Source organism: Chionomys nivalis, chromosome 1 (genome assembly GCF_950005125.1).
Source record: "Chionomys nivalis chromosome 1, mChiNiv1.1, whole genome shotgun sequence".
Lineage (NCBI taxonomy): Eukaryota > Metazoa > Chordata > Mammalia > Rodentia > Cricetidae > Chionomys > Chionomys nivalis.
The window spans coordinates 60,240,972-60,259,784 of NC_080086.1; the positions used below are offsets into that span (position 1 = coordinate 60,240,972).

General features: G+C 45.3%; 2 protein-coding genes across 4 annotated transcripts in view; both read left to right on the forward strand.

Moving 5' to 3' along the window:
• The window catches only part of Iqsec1 (IQ motif and Sec7 domain ArfGEF 1), a 339,041-nt gene that overhangs the window by 67,994 nt on the left and 252,234 nt on the right, over positions 1–18,813 (forward strand). The window lies entirely within an intron of this gene.
• Positions 10,312–10,794, forward strand: LOC130871474 (peptidyl-prolyl cis-trans isomerase A-like). Its single transcript, XM_057764841.1, has one exon. It carries the CDS (start codon positions 10,312–10,314, stop codon positions 10,792–10,794), a length of 483 nt encoding a protein of 160 aa, XP_057620824.1.

The window sequence follows — 18,813 nt, forward strand, 5'->3', positions numbered from 1 at the left end:
TCTTCATTTGCCCATCTCATTGTCCTCTGAGGTCTGCTGTTCTGAAGCAGTTTGTCATGGTCTGGCACAGGATGGGTTGAAATTGTCTGAACATACAAACCACTTAGTCTGCACAGGGGGTGAAATACAGCAGCCTTGTCTTGCCTACTCCATGCACCATGGACACATCGATAAATCATCCATGCTGAGGACGTTTTATAATGTCTTGGTGCTTTATTATCTATGTGCATTTGCCTCCCTGGCCCCAAAGAGGAGTTTATTAACTCTCTAATCCAGAGAGTGCATCATCTGGCTAATTATGTCTCTGCAGCCATCTGGGGTCACAATATTTTATAATTCAGAGATCTTTAGGGGCTGAGAGGTAGCTCTGTGGGTAAGAGTGCTTGCTGCACAGGCATGAGGACTTGAGTCGGGATCCTCAGCAGCCTAGGAAAGAGCTGAGTGTGGATGCATGACTCTAACCTCAAGGTAGTTGTAGGACAGGAGGATTGTTGGTGTTTGTGGCCAGCCAGCCTAGTTGAGAAAACATTAGATCCTGTGTTTCTAACATGAGCTGAGCCTGATTGAGGAGGATACACATGCAGTATGTACACACACACACACACACACACACACACACACACACACACACACTACAAATAAATACCTCTCGGCACCCTGTCACCCTTTGCTTGTCTGAAGGAGTTTGAAGGTGACCTTTGCAGTTGTTACAAAGCTATGTGATGGACATCAGCTGGGACCTGGAATGTGGAACTGCTGCTTTGCTGTACATGGAGCTCAGGCCCCAGGAGGTTATTCTGCTCATGCTGAAGATTGCCACTAATTTAATCAGCGTGTCCTTGTTGATTCCATCAGGCAGCTGGCATGCAACTTGCTCTGTCCTCTGGTAGGTCTTCAAGGCAGCCATTCTACACCTTGGCCAGTAGTTTATTTGGGAAACTTTCCTTCCCAAGATCAAGGGTTTTATCTTTACTCTCTTCAGGTTCCTTTCTTGTATGATGTGGGATCCTATCTTTAGGACTTTTTGTCACAGAGGCTATGCATCCTGCCCTGCTGGTATAAGGGGAGGTGACAGCTGATTGAAGAGTCACCTTCTCTTTATTTGCCAGATGGTGAAGAAGGAGCTGAGTCCCCACCATCTGCATCTTTCCTCTCCCAGCCTTTGCGGAGCACAGCCAGCATCAGCAGTTATAAAAAGTAGGTGCTCACTCATCCTGCCAGTCCTCAAACATGGATTAGAGCCTTCCCTCAGTTAGACCCTGGGGGTTTACAGTACACTGAGATGTCGTTCAGCCTAACTTAGGCCAGTCCACACTACATGTCTTTGGGACAATTAAGAGTGCAAAGGTCCAGTCAACCAGTGTTTTATAGAACCTGATTCTTAGTTACGGACAATAAGTCTGTTCCTGTCAGTTCTAGCAGAGACAAACATTGCTTAAGATGCCAGTGACTGTACTTCATCTTGGAGCCCAGAAAGCCAGAGTACAGTCATAGACAAGCACACCTGAGCCCTTAGATCTGCCCTGTGCAGACAGATGTTTCTATAAACTTTTGACAGAGTTCCAGCCAAGGACTGGCAGAGAGAGGCCTGCTACATGAATGCCACATAAGCCGTTACTTGGGTTTCTTTCTAGTTCCCAGAGAATGAAGGGCTTGTCAAGGGGGTCCTATTCCAACTCCAGTTCACTACAGTCCTTGTGTGCCCTTCCTGTGCTGGCTATGGGTTTAGAGGTAAGAATGGGCTCTGGACCACTCCTGAACCAGTGTGCCATACACACCACTTGTAAATCAAGACACAGTGTTCCAGGTCCTTAACTGCTGTAGCTCATAGTCTGGGCATGTTTAATTTGCTGAGCGATAGAATTTGATTTGGTTTGTTAGGATTTTTTTAATCACCCAAAACAACCCGAAGTGAAGGATGGTTAAAGGAGGCCTGATGTAGTGGTGCACACCTTGAGTCCCAGCTCTCGAGAGGCAGGGTTATTTCTCTGAGTTTAAGGCCACTCTTGTCTACATAGTGAGTTCCAGGCCAGCCAGGACTGCATAGTGAGACCCTGTCTTAAAAGTTTAAAGGAACTCTGGATAAAATCTGGCTATAGGATCAGATTGATCAGGAACAAGGGTAATCAGCTGACCCTACAATTCATTTGGAATTATTAGTGCGAGGACTCCTGGAGGAGAATGGAGTTGGTCTCACAATCCTGCTTTCAAAGCTCACAGAAAGCAATGGTGATGGAGATGTGTGGTAATGGAGCTGGTGCAGTGCTGACCCAGGTAAAGGCCATTGAGGTAGTAGGGTAGGACTGAATGTCCAGAAGGGAACCTCCATCTCTGGGCTCCTCTTGATAGGCAGCCTGAGTCTGTCTGTGAGGTAAAGGACAGTCATGAAGTCTTTGTAATAAATGGTGCTGGACGCTTGGCCCTCCACTTGAAACAAATGGACTTAGGCTCTTTTTTTTAAAATTGATTTTTATTGAGCTCTACATTTTTCTCTGCTCCCCTCCCTCCCTCTCCTCTCCCCCTTCAACCCTCCCCCAAGATCCCCATGCTTCCGGCTCTTAAAGTATAACTGTAAGTGAAAGAGCTAAAGATGAAAAGTTTCATGGCAAGGCACTCGGCAAAGAATATTTAGGTATCACATCAAAGGCATGAGCAACCAAAGAAGAGATAAATTAAATTGGATTATGCAAAGTCCAAACCTCCTGTTCCCTGCCCCCACAAAGCCAGGGGCATAGGACCAGCAGGTCTATGACGTCTGTTACAGCAAAAGACTCTGGGAGCTGGAAGTCACTGCTATCCCAGAGCCCTTTGGTCAGGAGGTTTCATGGCTGCCTCTGACCTGTGCAAATATTTTAGTGGGGAGTAGACTTGTTTGTGGGATAATTCTCTTGTTCTCAGTCTAGCTGGGGACCTAGGGACAGAGTTCCTCATTGTTTCTGACTCCTGAATTCTTACCAGTTGCCAGAATCCATCTAGAAATGCATAAGCATTGCTGGTCCCCTTGGCCACCTAGACTTTTCCCCCCGAGGAACTGATTTGTCTGGGCTGCTGCAAAGTTCACTTGTTGCCAGTGAAGTTTGCCCAGGATGGGGCTAGAGAGATAACTCAGCAGTTAAAAGCACTAACTGTTCTCCCAGAGGACCTGGGTTCATTTCGTAGCATGACAGCTCACAGCGATCTGTAACTCCAGTTCCTGGGGATCTGATGCCCTCTTCTGGCCTCCTCAGACACAGCATACATGTGGTACACATAGATACATACATACATCCACATACATAAAGTAATTTTTAAAAAAATTAAAATTTACCAGGTATATATGGAATGTTCTCATCACCAACATTGTTGTCATTAATAGCTGTGATTTATTAGGGTCTGCTCTGTGTAAGGTTGTGTCCCAGAAGTGTGAATTCTATGGTCTTGTTTAATCTGTGGCACTCTTGACTAGAAAATGTGGTTGTTTTTCCACACAGACAAGCAGAAGGGGCTGGAGAGGCTAAAGAACCTGAATTTAATGTTGTATAGCACTGCCAGGGCAGAACCTTATTCAGATTCTATACTGTATGACTCCAAGGCACTGCACATTTTGGCACACAGACCTGCAGACACTCAGAAGAATGCAGGTCCTGTGGGTGATGGAGGTCCTCTGGGCATAGTGTGGGCTTTGAGCATTTGGAACAAGAGCAGTGTGATGGTGGCTTCCAGTATCACGAGTGCTTCCAGAAGATGTGGTCTTTGTGTGCAGTTTTAAGTACTGCATCTGTCACCAGGGGATGGGATGAGAGAAAGGCATCCCCGGAGGAGGGATACTCAAGAACAAGGCCTGGTGCCTGGGTACCTCGGTTTGTGTTGAACATATCTACTGAGTTGAGTCAGGTGGTGGCAGAATCTGGGGAGTAGCCTGACCTTCTGGGGTCAGCTCTTCTGGGGGTCATGGCAAGCCAAGAGGAGTGACTTACTGTGGTTCTGGTGACTTTCCTGGAGGTGGAGAACTCATCTAGGGAGACGGGCATGACTTGCCCCTAAAAGGGGTGGTAGGAGATAGGTACTGAAGGACCCTGGACTCTGAGTCTTTGACCTCATAAGGCTGACGTGGGCCAGGAGAGATGAAGTCTGAGGGACCCTGGAGAGTAGAGTGAGGACCTCAGCAGGATAGTGCTTTCCTCACCACACAGAAGTGTCGTGAACGCTTTCCAGGCACTTCTGGGCTCTGGAACAGCAAGATGAACTGCTTACCGCTAGAAAGGCCTTCTTTACTAGGTGGTTCCTGTCACCACAATATAAAGTCAGAGCTCAATCCCCATTTCCTCAGGTTGTGTGCTTCTAGAACACAGCAATCAAGTTGGGGTTCCCTATTCTGCCTCTTTCTTTCACTTCTTCCTCCCTCCCTCCCTCCCTCCCTCCCTCCCTCCCTCCCTCCCTCCCTCCCTCCCTCTTTCTTTCTTTCTTTCTTTCTTTCTTTCTTTCTTTCTTTCTTTCTTTCTTTCTTCTTTTCCTCTTTTTCTTTTCTTTTCTTTCCTTTTGTTTCTTTCTGGAACTATGATCTCCGTGAAGTTAGAGGTCACAGAGTCATTCAGCAAGCTTTACCATATACCTACTGAGTGCCAGGCAGTATGGGAGCAGAGCTGCAGGTTCCCTGCTTTCTAGGGGACTCTTGTCTCTCTCCCAGTGCACAGCCTTAGATACCCATCAGCACTCAGGAAAGTGGTAATATTTGTTGAGTGACTCTTATCAGGAGAGATGTATCTGGGATCTTTTTGTGGTATTTATGGATTTGAGGCTTTCTTCCCCTCATTAGCCAAGGAGGAGACCTTTCAGTTCCCCGCAGGCTACACCCTCTGCATATTCCCATAGACAACATAGAGAACATATTCCTATAGACAACAAGGCTTTGGGGACTGCTTCTGACTCCCTCTTTGCATAGGAATGTCTCCATTTGGGTCAAAGCAAGGTGACTACACTGCACTTTAGCTGAGGGTACTGAATGCCCACTTGGTTTCTCAGAGGTCCACACAGAGACATTACTGTAAGGTTTTGTGTACTGTGTTGTTTCGGCTGCAGCTTCTCCATGTGAACTGAAGTTCTCTAGAGTAGTTATGGGGACTCCTGGGCCTAGCTTCCTGAAATACTAATGAATCCCCTCCAAGGACGGCACACAGCACAAAAGGGTGTGGTGACCTGACATCTGGTATCTCTGCGGATAGGCGTAGGGAATCAAGGTTGTCCTTCTCAGGGTGGCCCAGTGAGGTGAAACAACTGCCCACATATGGATGTGTGCCAGTTTAGATTAGAGGTTCTTGAATGCATCAAAGATGAGGACAACCTACATCTGAAAACCTACTCTGTGCTGGTGCCTGACCTTCCAGCAGTCTCACTGGATCCTCATGGCTGGAGGCGTTTCTGTAACTTCCATTTTACTCACAGGAAAACAGGTCTGGGACCAAAAGCCACCAGTGGCGTTGAGTGGAGCTGGGATTCAAGGCTGGGGTGTGGATCCCTGAGGCAGATATTCACTCAGCAGGGTTTCTTGTCTTCCAAGGGGCAGAGACTCCCAGAGGTGACGTGACTTTCAAGTCTTCACAGCAGGTGTGTGGTGTTGCTGCACCTCCTGAACTTCTACTGCAGGATACTAAGTAGTATGTGGGTAATAGTCTTGCTCCATTCTCATGAGGGAAATTAGGGGATGGGGAGGGAGCCATAGCTGCAGGGACCATGAGCAAGAAATAGCTCCAGACCTGGTCTCAGGCTGCACCCAGCTCTGAGAACTGGAACAAAGCTGCAGCATCCAGTACTAGCCTATGCTTCTGGGCTGCAGGAAGCTTGCATGCGCTCAATCGGAAAAGAGGAGTGCGCTGTGGGCTAGGACTTTAAAAAGCCCCAGGACACAAGATGTCCAAAGTCCTTGATACTGGGAGACCTTTGAGGAGTGGGCATGTTTAAGAGGGAAAGAAATAGCATTGGGCTTCTAGCAGATCCAGACCCTAGGCTAATGGAAGGCAAGAAGGACCTCAGGAAACCTGGATCACTAAAGTGATGCCACCTTGGAAACAGCAGTTTGAAGTGTTCAGAAGGGCGGCTAACACAGCCTACACTAACGAGGTAGGATGCCTGCAGAAGCCTCAGAGAATGGATCTGCAGCTGGCCAGCAAATGCTGACTGGTGCTTTGGGCCCAGGGGAAGAAATTCATCACAGGGAACTGCAGAACAGGCACGTTTAATCTCTGCTAATTTAACCATATTAGCTAGAGAAATGGAAGGAGAGGGTGAGGATGAGATTGGGAGAGGAAGGGAGGGAGAGGTGGGAGGAGAGAGAGAGAGAGAGAGAGAGAGAGAGAGAGAGAGAGAGAGAGAGAGAGAGAGAAGCTGTGATGGTGGAAGCCATTTGCCTCCACATCTTAGCTTATGCTATCCAATGTAAGCCAGGAGCCACTTGAGTCCAGAGTCCAGGGTCTACAAGTTTTGGCTTCTGAACACAAGCTGGTTACCTCTCCCAGGCTCCATAAAGGAGACAGTGGCCATCTCTCTAAGGACAAATGACCCTGAAGACACCAGGCAGCTGGTATGTGACTGGGTCTCTGTGTTGCTCACTTCAGTCTGGGGAACTGCACTTTATGGGTGATTCACACTCTGGTCGGGGCCATGTTGAGATCACCAACCTGGTGATAGCATTTGTCTTCACCCCAACCACTGGTCAAGCAGGACCCCATGGTGGGCCTGGTCTTGTTGCCCTGTGTGATTTGAGATGAGGCATTTCATTCTAGGATGCCTGTGGGGCCCCCAAGGGAAGGACAGTGAGACTCAGTAGATAGATACTGACTGCTCATAAATATAAAGCAGGATGAGATGAGGCTGGTTTGTATGAGCAGCCTGGGGAATGGGATAGGCGAGAAGAGCAGTAACAGACTGAGCCAGAGCCTGGGTCAATGGCCTGACTCACTTATGAAAATTCAGGAACTTTAGCCCATCCCTGGCTGGGGTTAAGCCTGAGCTGACCTTGAAAAGGATCAAAAATGCTCTGTGCAGGGAATTGTGAACTGGGAATTGAGCAAAAGGTGTATTAGAGGGGCTGAGAAAGAGCTATGTTTGAGTTCAGGCTCAGACATGGGAGAAAGTGCCCCCAAGTGGGTTCTGAGCCAAGGTTTTCCCAGATGGAGGTAGTGAGGGGCAGAGGAGCATCCTGTGCAGAGGTGTGGTGGGGAAATGGTGCAGTGGGGGTCCAAAGAGTTCTAGGATCTGGGGTGGAGACAGTACTGTGGCCAGATCCCAGATGGTTTCTGTGGGCTTCAGGGCTCCTGTTTATCCCTGCAGAGGTTTCAGAAAGGCTACTGGAGAGGCTTCCTCCTTCAATCCATTCTCCAGCCTTGTCTGCTCAATTACTCATTGAGCGCTGTCATGTCCCTGGTCAGTGTGCAGCATCTGCTCACTCTTTATATTATTGTATCCAGCCGCACCTACCTCTCTCTACTTTTTTATCTACCACAAACATTTTATATTCTTCTATCTACCACAAATATTTCCCTGGGCTTTAAACCTGAAAGATTTGGCAAAGGAATTGATTGGTAAGTCATAGGAATATTTGGTTATTCATTTATTCATGAAGCATTTATTGAGCGACTGCTGTGTGTCACTCTGGGGTAGAGTAGTGAGAGCGCTCTTCTCCCTGCCATGGTAGGGCAAGATGAATGGAGTAAGCAACAACTCAAAAGGCAAGAGAGGAGGTGGCCAAGGTACAGAGATCACACAAGAGTATTCCAAGATCATGGCTTAGGTATAGTGATCAGAGAGGATGCTGGGAAAGCTAATGTTTGCACAGTGCGTGGCAGAGATAAGCTTGGAAGGGAGCTGAGGAAGGAAATTCCAGCAGAAGGCGCAGCCACTGTGAATGCTGGGGTAAGAATTCTTGAGGAACATCCGGGAGGCTGGTGTGGGCAGAGCACGTAGAGAGGATAGACTCAGATTATGCCAAACTTAAATTTATGCAGAGTGCAAAGGGAATCCATTGGCAGGTTGGAAGTAGGCGGTGACATTATCCAAGTGCTCTGTGGGATGGATCCTGGAGCAGAGTTGAAATGGCAGCTGTGGGTGGGGCATCCTTGTGACTAGATAGAGAAGGTAGGCTTGGGTCAAGTTAGTGACTGTGGGGAGAAGAGGAACATGGATGATGGATGGGTCTTATGGGTGGAGGTGCCAGGACTAGCTGATTAGGTTGGATGTGGCTCAGGATGGAAAGAAACAGGGACTCTGAGATGGGCTTAGTTGGGTGGGATCAGGGTTTGATTTGGGGTGTGATTTGTGCCTGTAGGGTGCTAAGAGAAGGGGTCAGAGGAGTAGTCAGGCACTCATGGCTCACAGTAGCTAAAATTGTAATGACAGGTGTTGCTACAGCTATATCCACCTCTAGCAGCCTTGGTGGGGTTTCCCAATTGAAGGCTAAATACAGAAATATCATAGCTCACCTGTATGCCCATCTAGGACCTCAGGGACATAGGATAGTTTGGGCATGTTGATGGGTCACTCCTGTCAGTGGTGTATACCTGACCTTATTTTCCTATGATGATGTCATACAAATGAATGCCCCACCTAGCCCAAAAGCTACGTAATGTATTATGGGTTAGGTGCATCTTATCATGAGGCTTGGGGTTGTTGTACTCAATCCCTTTGTTAACTTGGGGATTTGGATCTCAAACTTGTAAACAGGCTGACTTAGGAGGCCTCTGCTGGTGGTCTGTAGTCCCCCTGAGTGTTATGCCTCTTGCTGCTTGCCTTTCATGCCTGGGAGAAGGTCTGGGCAGTAGTCCCCAAAACTCAACCTCATGCTGAGCCTTGTTTCCTGTTCTAGCGGTGAAGAAGAGCAAAGAAGCCATGCCAACCCCATCACAAGACATGGAACACCTGCACAAATCTGCCTCACCACGTGGGAGACAGAATAGGCCATGCAAATACACTGGAGGAGAAAATAAAGCGAGACAGAAAGGGAGAAAGTCAGAGGGAAGGAAGGCACAGAAATAAAGAGCCCAACATAGAATCTTGAATATAGGACAGCTTCTTTTTAGGAAATGCATGCTGAAATTTTTAGGAAACATAATTCTGGTAACTTATTTTTTAAAGCAAAATGTATAAATAAATGTTTGCTGAGTGTGTTCTTAGTATTAACTTGAAATATGTATTTTTGCATATCTTTATGAGTTAAAAATAGGTTACGTTGTTGACCAATCTGATATGATTCACATTAAAGATACTTTGCTGTAATATTTTGTAGCCTGATGTTAGGAGAGGGAAATGGATCATCATAATAAAACAAAACACCACCTTGAAAAAAAAATCCTGACAGAACAGAAGGCATTTCCTCATAACTGTTTCACACTCTAAGACCATTAAAAGGAACTCCAATTGAGTAATTCAGAATTAGAAGATTTAAATAAAAATCAGGATAAAATGACAAGAAAGAGTAAAAATGAAGGAAAAACCTGCAGGTCAAAGCAATGCTCCTTAGGAGCTCAGACATAAATTAGTAATAACAACAGACAGAACCTATGCACCTAGATGGAGACAAGAAATGATCTGAAAGGAAGACAGTGCAGTAAGTGGAACTGGGGTGGGGTGGAGTGGGAAAAGCTGTCCCCTTTCTCCAAAGGAAGGCAAGGGTGACCTCCACAAGGGTCATCAGGTCCTGATGTGGGAACTTGTTAGAGACTTAAGTGATGATCTGCTCCAGAAAAAGCCAAGAAAGAATGGAATCAACACGTCAGATAAGCCCCCTGCCTTCTGGATAAAATCCTCCACCTCAAACACTGAAAACAAAACGGAGGCAGAAATCATACCTATCAACGCCAATGGCATATAAAGCAGGCTGGTTTCACCTCTGCCAACAGTTTCAGAGAATGATGGAGAAGTGTGTGCAAGGCTGTGGGTGGTGGGGTATCCCTGAGAACAACTCCCACAGTCTAGATTTGATTTATGCATAAAAGCAGCAGAGCACTTTCACAGAGATTTGCGGAGAGGAAACTTCCTTGAGAAGTCAGCTTAAAAGTGAGATACACTTGGCTTGTAGCTAAACCCAAATGAAGATCGGGAAGGGAGAAACTGATCAAGAACTGTGCGTGAACCATTGTCCAGTTCAACTTGAAATGAATGAGTAGGAAAAGAATCAGACGCTCTCTTTTGGCCTCCATGGACACCGAATGCATGTGATGCACAGACATGCATACAGCCAAAATGCCTATATACATATATACCTAAATTGAAATTTTTTAAAAGAAAAAAATTAGGCCGCTTTGCAGACGCCGCTGTCCCCTTTCACCGCTTGCTACAGCCATGGTCAACCCCACGGTGTTCTTTGACATAGCGTCCGATGGCGAGCCCTTGGGCCGCGTCTCCTTCGAGCTGTTTGCAGACAAAGTTCCAAAGACAGCAGAAAACTTTCGTGCTCTGAGCACTGGAGAGAAAGGATTTGGATATAAGGGTTCTTCCTTTCACAGGATTATTCCAGGATTCATGTGCCAGGGTGGTGACTTCACACGCCATAATGGCACTGGCGGCAGATCCATCTACGGAGAAAAATTTGAGGATGAGAACTTCATCCTGAAGCATACAGGTCCTGGCATCTTGTCCATGGCAAATGCTGGACCAAACACAAACGGTTCCCAGTTTTTTATCTGCACCACCAAGACTGAGTGGCTGGATGGCAAACATGTGGTCTTTGGGAAGGTGAAAGAAGGCATGAACATTGTGGAAGCCATGGAGCGTTTTGGGTCCAGGAATGGCAAGACCAGCAAGAAGATCACCATTTCCGACTGAGGACAGCTCTAATTGTTTTGACTTGCGGGCTTCTTACCCACCAAACCATTCCTTCTGTAGCTCAGGAGAGCACCGCAGCCCCAACTGCTCGCAGTACCCTGTAATCTCTTCTCTCACTGAAGTTCTTTGGGTTCCATATTTTCCTCATTCCCCTTCAAGTCTAGCTGGATTGCAGAGTTAAGTTTATGATTATGAATAAAAACTAAATAAGAAAAAAAAGAAAAAATTACAAAGTGGATGGAGCATGAATGTCTCTGTGTTCTCACCTTTTAAGCTTGGCATTTATACCCACTCTGTAGCCTCCACTCCACAGATTTCTTCCCTCTAACACTACCACACTAAGGACCAAGCTTCTAGCATATGAATATTTGAGGACAAACTGCATCCAAACCACAGTAGAAGGAGACAGGGATACATGGATGAATACAAGGATGGAGAAATATGTGAATAGATGGAGAGTTAGTTGAATGAATGGATGAAGGAATGGATGAAGGATGGAAGAAAGGATAGTTGGATGAATAAATGGATAGATTGAGGTAAAATTGGATGGATGGATGGATGGATGGATGGATGGATGGATGGATAGATGGGTGGATGGGTGGATGTATGTATGTATAGAGAGGGGATGTATGAGTGGATAGATGGAGGGATAGTTGAATGGATGAATGTATAGATGGAGGGATAGTTGGATAGATGGAGGCTGAGTGTATAGATAGTAGGATAGTTAGATGGATGAATGGAGGGAGGGAAGGATAAGTGGATGGATGTGTAGGTGGAGGGTTAGATGGAGGGAAGGAGGATGGGTCAAGGCAGTAATAAATTCAGGTAGCATTTCATATAGATGACAGACATGTTTAAGCTGCATGGCTGCCCTTTATATATAGCACTGGGACATGGCTCTGAAAGTTTGCAATGCAGACTTATGATTCTGTGATAGGGACAAGTGACTGAACTGGTCTACAGTACTCAAGCTCAGCTGGAGCTACCTTAGAATGCTCCCTGGTGTTGTACAGGATCTGATTTTGAGATAAGTAGTAAGACCGCTTACTACTATTGTTTTACTATTCAGGACTGTGCCAGAGTGTGTGCTGGGCTAGTCCCCTGAGGAAGGGAGAGACTGTAGCTAGAAAGAGCAAGAAAATAATTTCTGCAGAAAATTTATGACTAGCATGGATCTAGGAGTTTGAAAAAGACTAGAGAGTGGCCTGCCAAGCTGCTACTGAGTACCCAGAATAGCACAAAAGGGGTTTCACTCTCAGGTGTCCTGTTCCACCTCTGCAAAAGTCCAGAAGGCTGTTTCATGATTCCTCTGCAAGACAACAGGAAACTCAAGCTTAGATCTTTCCTTCCTGCTCACTGTGGGCAGCCTGAGGAACTTCCCTCTCCAAACCTTACTCTGGGTGAGATGAGGCCTGTTGTACATGCTTGCAAACCGTGGTCCACCATGCACTGAGGCAGCTGTCAATCATGACTCAGTTGTTCTTTCTGGGCTTGGGATTCTAGTGCTTTTGGTGCACACAACTACTCATTTCAATATAGTGTTGGCTCTGTCATGTCCCTATAATGTTTCTGGTGCTAGAGCTGCTTACTGAGGTTTTCCTTTATGTCTGCCACATGCACAGGTGATAGAAGCACCAGCTGTAGCCCCCAAGCCCTGCAGTTACATATGAGCTTTGTTTGGTCTGTAATCTTACTGTCAAGCAGAGACTTATCACTGTGCCCCATGAAGATGGAAAATGCCGACCTCCTCACTTTCCCTAGACAATACCCTTCCTGGAAGGGGTTTCACAGATGGATAGAGCCGATAGGTAGAGTTTACTGAAACTGCTTTGAAGGCAATAAAGAGATGTTCTAAGCTCAGTTCCATGTTTAGCATAACCTGGACTCAGGTTAGGGCACTAGAAAGGCTGATTCTAGGGTCAACAGCTTGCCCAGAGCCCCCAGACATTTGCTCATGCCCCTGCTATCCACTGGCATATTCCTGATTCCTGACTCGAGCTCAGTATGTAATAGGTACTTGGTAAATATAAGACGCAGGAGAAAGGTGCTGCTGGAAGACTGTACAACCTTTCTTGGAATTGGGGCTCTTGGGGCTTCCCAGGGTCATTGTGAGCATAACCTTGAGATGATATTGGGATCCCAGATCCCTTCCTCTCTTCAATTTCTACTTCCTGTCTGCCACATATGAGCAACCTCATTTAGCACATACATATACTCCTGCAGATGGCTGCAGGCCCCAGACAGTGGTTCAAATGATTGTTGACTGAAACCTCCAAAACTGTGAGTCCAAATAGAGATGGCCTTCTGTTGTGTTATGTGTCCGTGTGTGTATAGTCCCATGTGGAGGTCAGGGACAATCTAGATGTTATGCCTCAGACACTATTCACCATGTTTTTAAAGTTTAAGACAAGGTCTCACTTTGGGGCCCTGGATGGCCTTTTAATTCTTGGAACTCATGTGGAGAGGGTTGGCCTCTAACTCACAGAGATGCACTTGCCTCCTTGTCGTCTTCCTCCTATACACGGTTTCTCCTGATCTTGAATTTATCTAGTAGGCTAGGCTGACTGACCAAGGAACCCCAGGCATTTGCCTGTCTCTGCCTACTCAGCCCAAGGTTAAAATTGAATAATTAAACACTACCTTTCAACTTTTCTTTTTTAAAAAAAAATTGTTTTGTTTTATTGACTAACCATATGACATCATATGTGACAAGTCTCATGAAAGTTTTTGTCTAATCTATAAACAACAATTCTTCTATACTTAGCAAACAGTTTTAATACTTATCAGACTGTGATAAGCTTGTATGCCATTGTCATTGGGAAGGCAAAATCAGATGCTTTTTATTTTTTTTCAGTTTAATTTTTTCTTATTTATTTATTTTTTGCTGAAAAGATTTCCACCTCCTCCCCACCTCCCATTTCCCTCCCCCTCTCCCCACTCCTCTTCCCCTCTCCTCACTCCTCTCCCCCTTTACCCACTCCATCCCCCTCCCTCTCGAGTCTGAAGAGCAGTCTGGATACCCTGCCCTGTGGGATGTCCAAGGTCCTCCCCCCTCCATCCAGGTCCAGGAAGGTGAGCATCCAGACAGGCTAGGCTCCCACAAAGCCAGTTCATGCAGTAGGATCGAAACCCAGTGCCATTGTCCTTGGCTTCTCATCAGCCCTCATTGTCCGCCATGTTCAGAGAGTCCGGTTTTATCCCATGCTTATTCAGTCCTAGTCCAGCTGGCCTTGGTGAGCTCCCAATAGATCAGCCCCACTGTCACAGTGGGTGGGCACACCCCTCGTGGTCCTGACTTCCTTGCTCATGTTCTTCCTCCTTCTGTTCTGGCTATTACAAATAATGCTGCTATGAACATAGTTGAACAAATGCTTTTGTCATATGATAGGGCATCTCTTGGGTATATTCCCAAGAGTAGTATTACTGGGTCTTGGGGTAGGTTGATCCCGAATTTCCTGAGAAACCGCCACACTGATTTCCAAAGTGGTTGCACAAGTTTGCATTCCCACCAGCAATGGATGAGTGTACCTCTTACTCCACAACCTCTCCAGCAAAGGCTATCATTGGTGTTTTTGATTTTAGCCATTCTGACAGGTGTAAGATGGTATCTCAAAGTTGTTTTAATTTGCATTTCTCTGATCGCTAAGGAGGTTGAGCATGACCTTAGGTGTCTTTTGGCCATTTGAATTTCTTCTGTTGAGAATTCTCTGTTCAGTTCAGTGCCCCATTTTTTAATTGGGTTAATTATCATTTTAACGTCTAGTTTCTTGAGTTCTTTATATATTTTGGAGATAAGACCTTTGTCTGTTGCGGGGTTGGTGAAGATCTTCTCCCAGTCAGTAGGCTGCCTTTTTGTCTTAGTGACAGTGTCCTTTGCTTTACAGAAGCTTCTCAGTTTCAGGAGGTCCCATTTATTCAATGTTGCCCTTAATGTCTGTGCTGCTGGGGTTATACATAGGAAGTAGTCTCCTTCTATCAGGGTCAGTGTGTACAGATTGATATTGAGGTCTTTGATCCATTTGGACTTGAGTCTTGTGCATGGTGATAGATATGGATCTATTTTCATTTTTTTTATTCTTTTTTAATTAATATTTCCACCTGCTCCCCGTTTCCCATTTCCCTCCCCTCCTCCCAAATATTGCCCTCTCCCCCCACTCCCCTCCCCCTATCCCCACTCCTCCACCCCCCACACCATTTTTCTACAGGTTGGCATCCAGTTATGCCAGCACCATTTGTTGAAGATGCTTTCTTTCTTCCATTGTATACTTTTAGCTCCCTTATCGAAAATCAGGTGTTCATAGAATTGAGGGTTAAAATCCGGGTCTTAGCTGGGCGGTGGTGGCACACGCCTTTAATCCCAGCACTTGGGAGGCAGAGGCAGGTGGATCTCTGTGAGTTCGAGACCAGCCTGGTCTACAATAGCTAGTTCCAGGACAGGCTCCAAAACCACAGAGAAACCCTGTCTCGAAAAACCAAAAAAAAAATAAAAAATAAAAAAAATAAAATCCGGGTCTTCTATACAATTCCATTGGTTGACTCCTCTGTCTTTATGCCAATACCAAGCTTCCTTACAGTTTTGGAGAGTGAGTCCCTGACCATCATGGCACAGAGCATGGCAGCCGGCAAGCAGGCATAGTGATGGAGCCATTAGCTGAGAGCTCACATCTTGATCCACGAAGTTAGAGGCAAAGAACAAGACTGGGCTTTTGAAACCTCCAAATCCAAACTCATTGACACATTTTCTCCAACAAGGACACACCTATTCTTTCCCCAAATAGTTCTACCTGCTAGGGACCAAGTATTCAAATACATGAACTACGGGCCATTCTCATTCAAACCACCACACTCTTGTAACCTCCTCCCCAGGACTGGGATTACAAGAGTGAATTGTCACACCTTGCTTTTTACACAGGTTCAGGTCCTTATGCTTGTGTAACAAGAACTGTGTGGTTGAGCCATCTCCCCTGCTTCTGGAAGTAGCACTTTTAGCAAGGATTGAATTGAATGCTCTAACCTCAGCAATGTATTAATTAGATGATGGATTAATTATTGGGATGAATTTAATTAATATTAATTTTTTTTTTTTTGGTTTTTCGAGACAGGGTTTCTCTGTAGCTTTGGTGCCTGTCCAGGAACTAGCTCTTGTAGACCAGGCTGGCCTCGAACTCCCAGAGATCCGCCTGCCTCTGCCTCCCGAGTGCTGGGATTAAAGGCGTGCGCCACCACCGCCCAGCTTTATTATTAATTATTAATATTAAATTAATTATTAGGTGGTGGGAATTAGGAGGTGGGGCCTACTTTGACTGAAGTAGGTAAATGGTAGTGTGTTCTAGAATTGTATGCTTTCTTTACTTCCTGGCTGCCATGAGGTGACAAATACTCTGCCTCATCTCAGGCCCAAAGCCATAGGTTCAGCTAACCTCAGACTGAAGCCTCTAAAACTGTGACTGCAAATAAACCTACCCTCTTTTCGGTGGGTTCTCTCAGATGTTTGCCAGTGACCAACAGTCTGAGGAGCACGCTGTCTCTGTGAAGTACATTGTCCTTTGTTTCTGGCTTGTTTAATTTAGCACAGCGTACATATGCTAGAATTCTCTTCCTCTGTTAAGGCTGATATTTGGATAGGCTGCATTGAGTTTATTTGTTGATGACATATGGTTACTATGATTCATGCTGTGTGAACATAGCTGATTACCCTTGACACTTGGCTTTGAGTCCCTGTGGGTAGATAGGAGAAGTGAAACCATTGATCATGTAGTGCATCTGTACTGGAAGTTTTTAGGGTTTCTAAAGGGACCAGTGTTGGTACAAGACTTGCCAAGATCAGGTTCTCTGCACAAAGAAGATTTATTTGCTCCAGAGGGACAAAGCAGGGAATAAGGGACAAAGTCTGGAGATAAAGGATGAGTGAGAAGGGGAAAGGAAGAATGGAGAATGGGGAAGGGGTATTTGTCCTGGGGGACAAAGGCCTGCCTCTGGATAGAGAGGAAACAGACATTGCCCATAGGCAAATGGCAGTTTATAAAGGTAAACTGGGAAACCTTGTGTTAGGACTGGGTGTTTAATTTTGATTGGGCATGCTAATTAGGGCAGCCAAAAGGGGGCTTTTGATTGCTAGACTTCAATGCTTTGACAGCTGGACCTTGGTAGTCAACCTCAGGAGGAACAAATGGCCAAATAAGGGAATAGATCCTGAGGGCTAGCTTTAGGAATGAAATCTAATGGTTTTTAACAAGGCAGAGGGAAGAGGGGAGAAGGGCAAGGCCTACCAGAGCCACATTTGCCTTTCTGAGACTGGCTAGAATTCCTGACTGGCAAAGGACATTGTTCCAGTCCCACCTCTGTGATTTCTGATTGATGATACAATTTACTCAATCCTTCATCTAGGCCTTGCCTCTTAAATGTTCCATAACCTCAACATATCACTACTGGATGCAGATCAAGTGTTTAAACGTGGGAGCCCGTTGGAAATTTCATACTCATAGTGTAACATGTACCATTTATCCCTACCAGCTCTTCTCTGCATCTTTGCTAATACTTGTTACTGCCTGTTTTTTTAATTTAGATTTTTTTTATGTCTTTCAGTTATTTGCCTGCATGTATGTATGTGCCAAGTACTTGCAGAGCTCAGAAGAAGGCATAAGATTCTCTGGAATTGGAATTAGGGATGATTGTAAGATACCATATAGATATATGCTGAGAGTTGAATCCAAATCCTCTGCAAGAGCAAAAAATGTTATTTAACTATTAAGCCATCTCTCTAGTACCCTGTTTGTTTTTGATCATAGCTATTCTGATAGTTAGAAGGTTCTAGCATAGAATTTTGAATGTGATAAAGATGAATGGATGGGTAGTTAGATGCATGGATGGATGGATGGATGGATGGATGGATGGATGGACAGATGATGGATGGTGTATGAATGAGTAGAGAAATTGTTGAATGATTGGACAAATGAATGGATGGTGTATGAATGGTAAGCAGGTAGTTGGCTGAATGAATGAATAAATGAATGGGTGGTTGGATGCACAGATGGATAGGTGGGTAGATGGGTGGTTGGCTGGTTGGTTAGATGAATGGATAGATAAGTAGATGGATAGTTGACTGGATGAATGGATGGGTGGCTGTATGCATGGTTTGTTGTAGAATATTATTTAAAGATGTGTTACATTTGTTTATACTGTGGAATATTTGTTTAATGATCCAAAGATATGTTACATTCTTTTGTGTTGCATTTGTTTAACTTTGTGAAGCTGTGTTACCTTACCTGTCTAAAACACCTGATTAGTTTAATAAAAAGCTGAATGGCCAGTAGCAAGGTAGGAGAAAGGATCTGGCAGGCATAGAAAATAAATAGGAGAAATATGGAGAGAGAGAGAGAGAGAGAGAGAGAGAGAGAGAGAGAGAGAGAGAGGAATAAGAAAAGGAGGAAAGGAGGATATAAGGGGGCAGCCACCCAGCTATACAACCAGCCACACAGTAAGAAGTAAAGAAAGGTATACAGAATAAAAAGAAAGATAAAAGCCCAGAGGCAAAGGTAGTTGGGATAATTTCAGAAAAACTGTATAGAAATAAGCCAAGCTATGGCTGGGCATTTATAAGAAAGAATAAGCCTCTGTCTGTGTGATTTATTTGGGAGCTGGGTGTCAGGCCCCCCCAAAAGTCAAAAGAATAAGAGTAGAAAACAGTCAGCTACAGTGATTGGATGGATGATGGATGATGGATGGATGGATGGATGAATGGATGGATGGATGGATGGATGACAACAATGTCTGTTTATTAAAGCAAGATTCTTTGTAGTGGTTTAAATGAGGATGACCCCATAGGGTCATATGTTTGAATGGTTGGTCCCCAGTTAGTGGGACTGTTTGGGAAAGATTAGTGATGTGACCTTGTTTGGGTTGGTGTGGCCTTGTTGGTGTTACTGGGGATGTGCTTTCAAATTTAAAAAAAATGAACACCAGGCCCAGTCTCTCTCTCTCTCTCTCTCTCTCTCTCTCTCTCTCTCTCTCTCTCTCTCT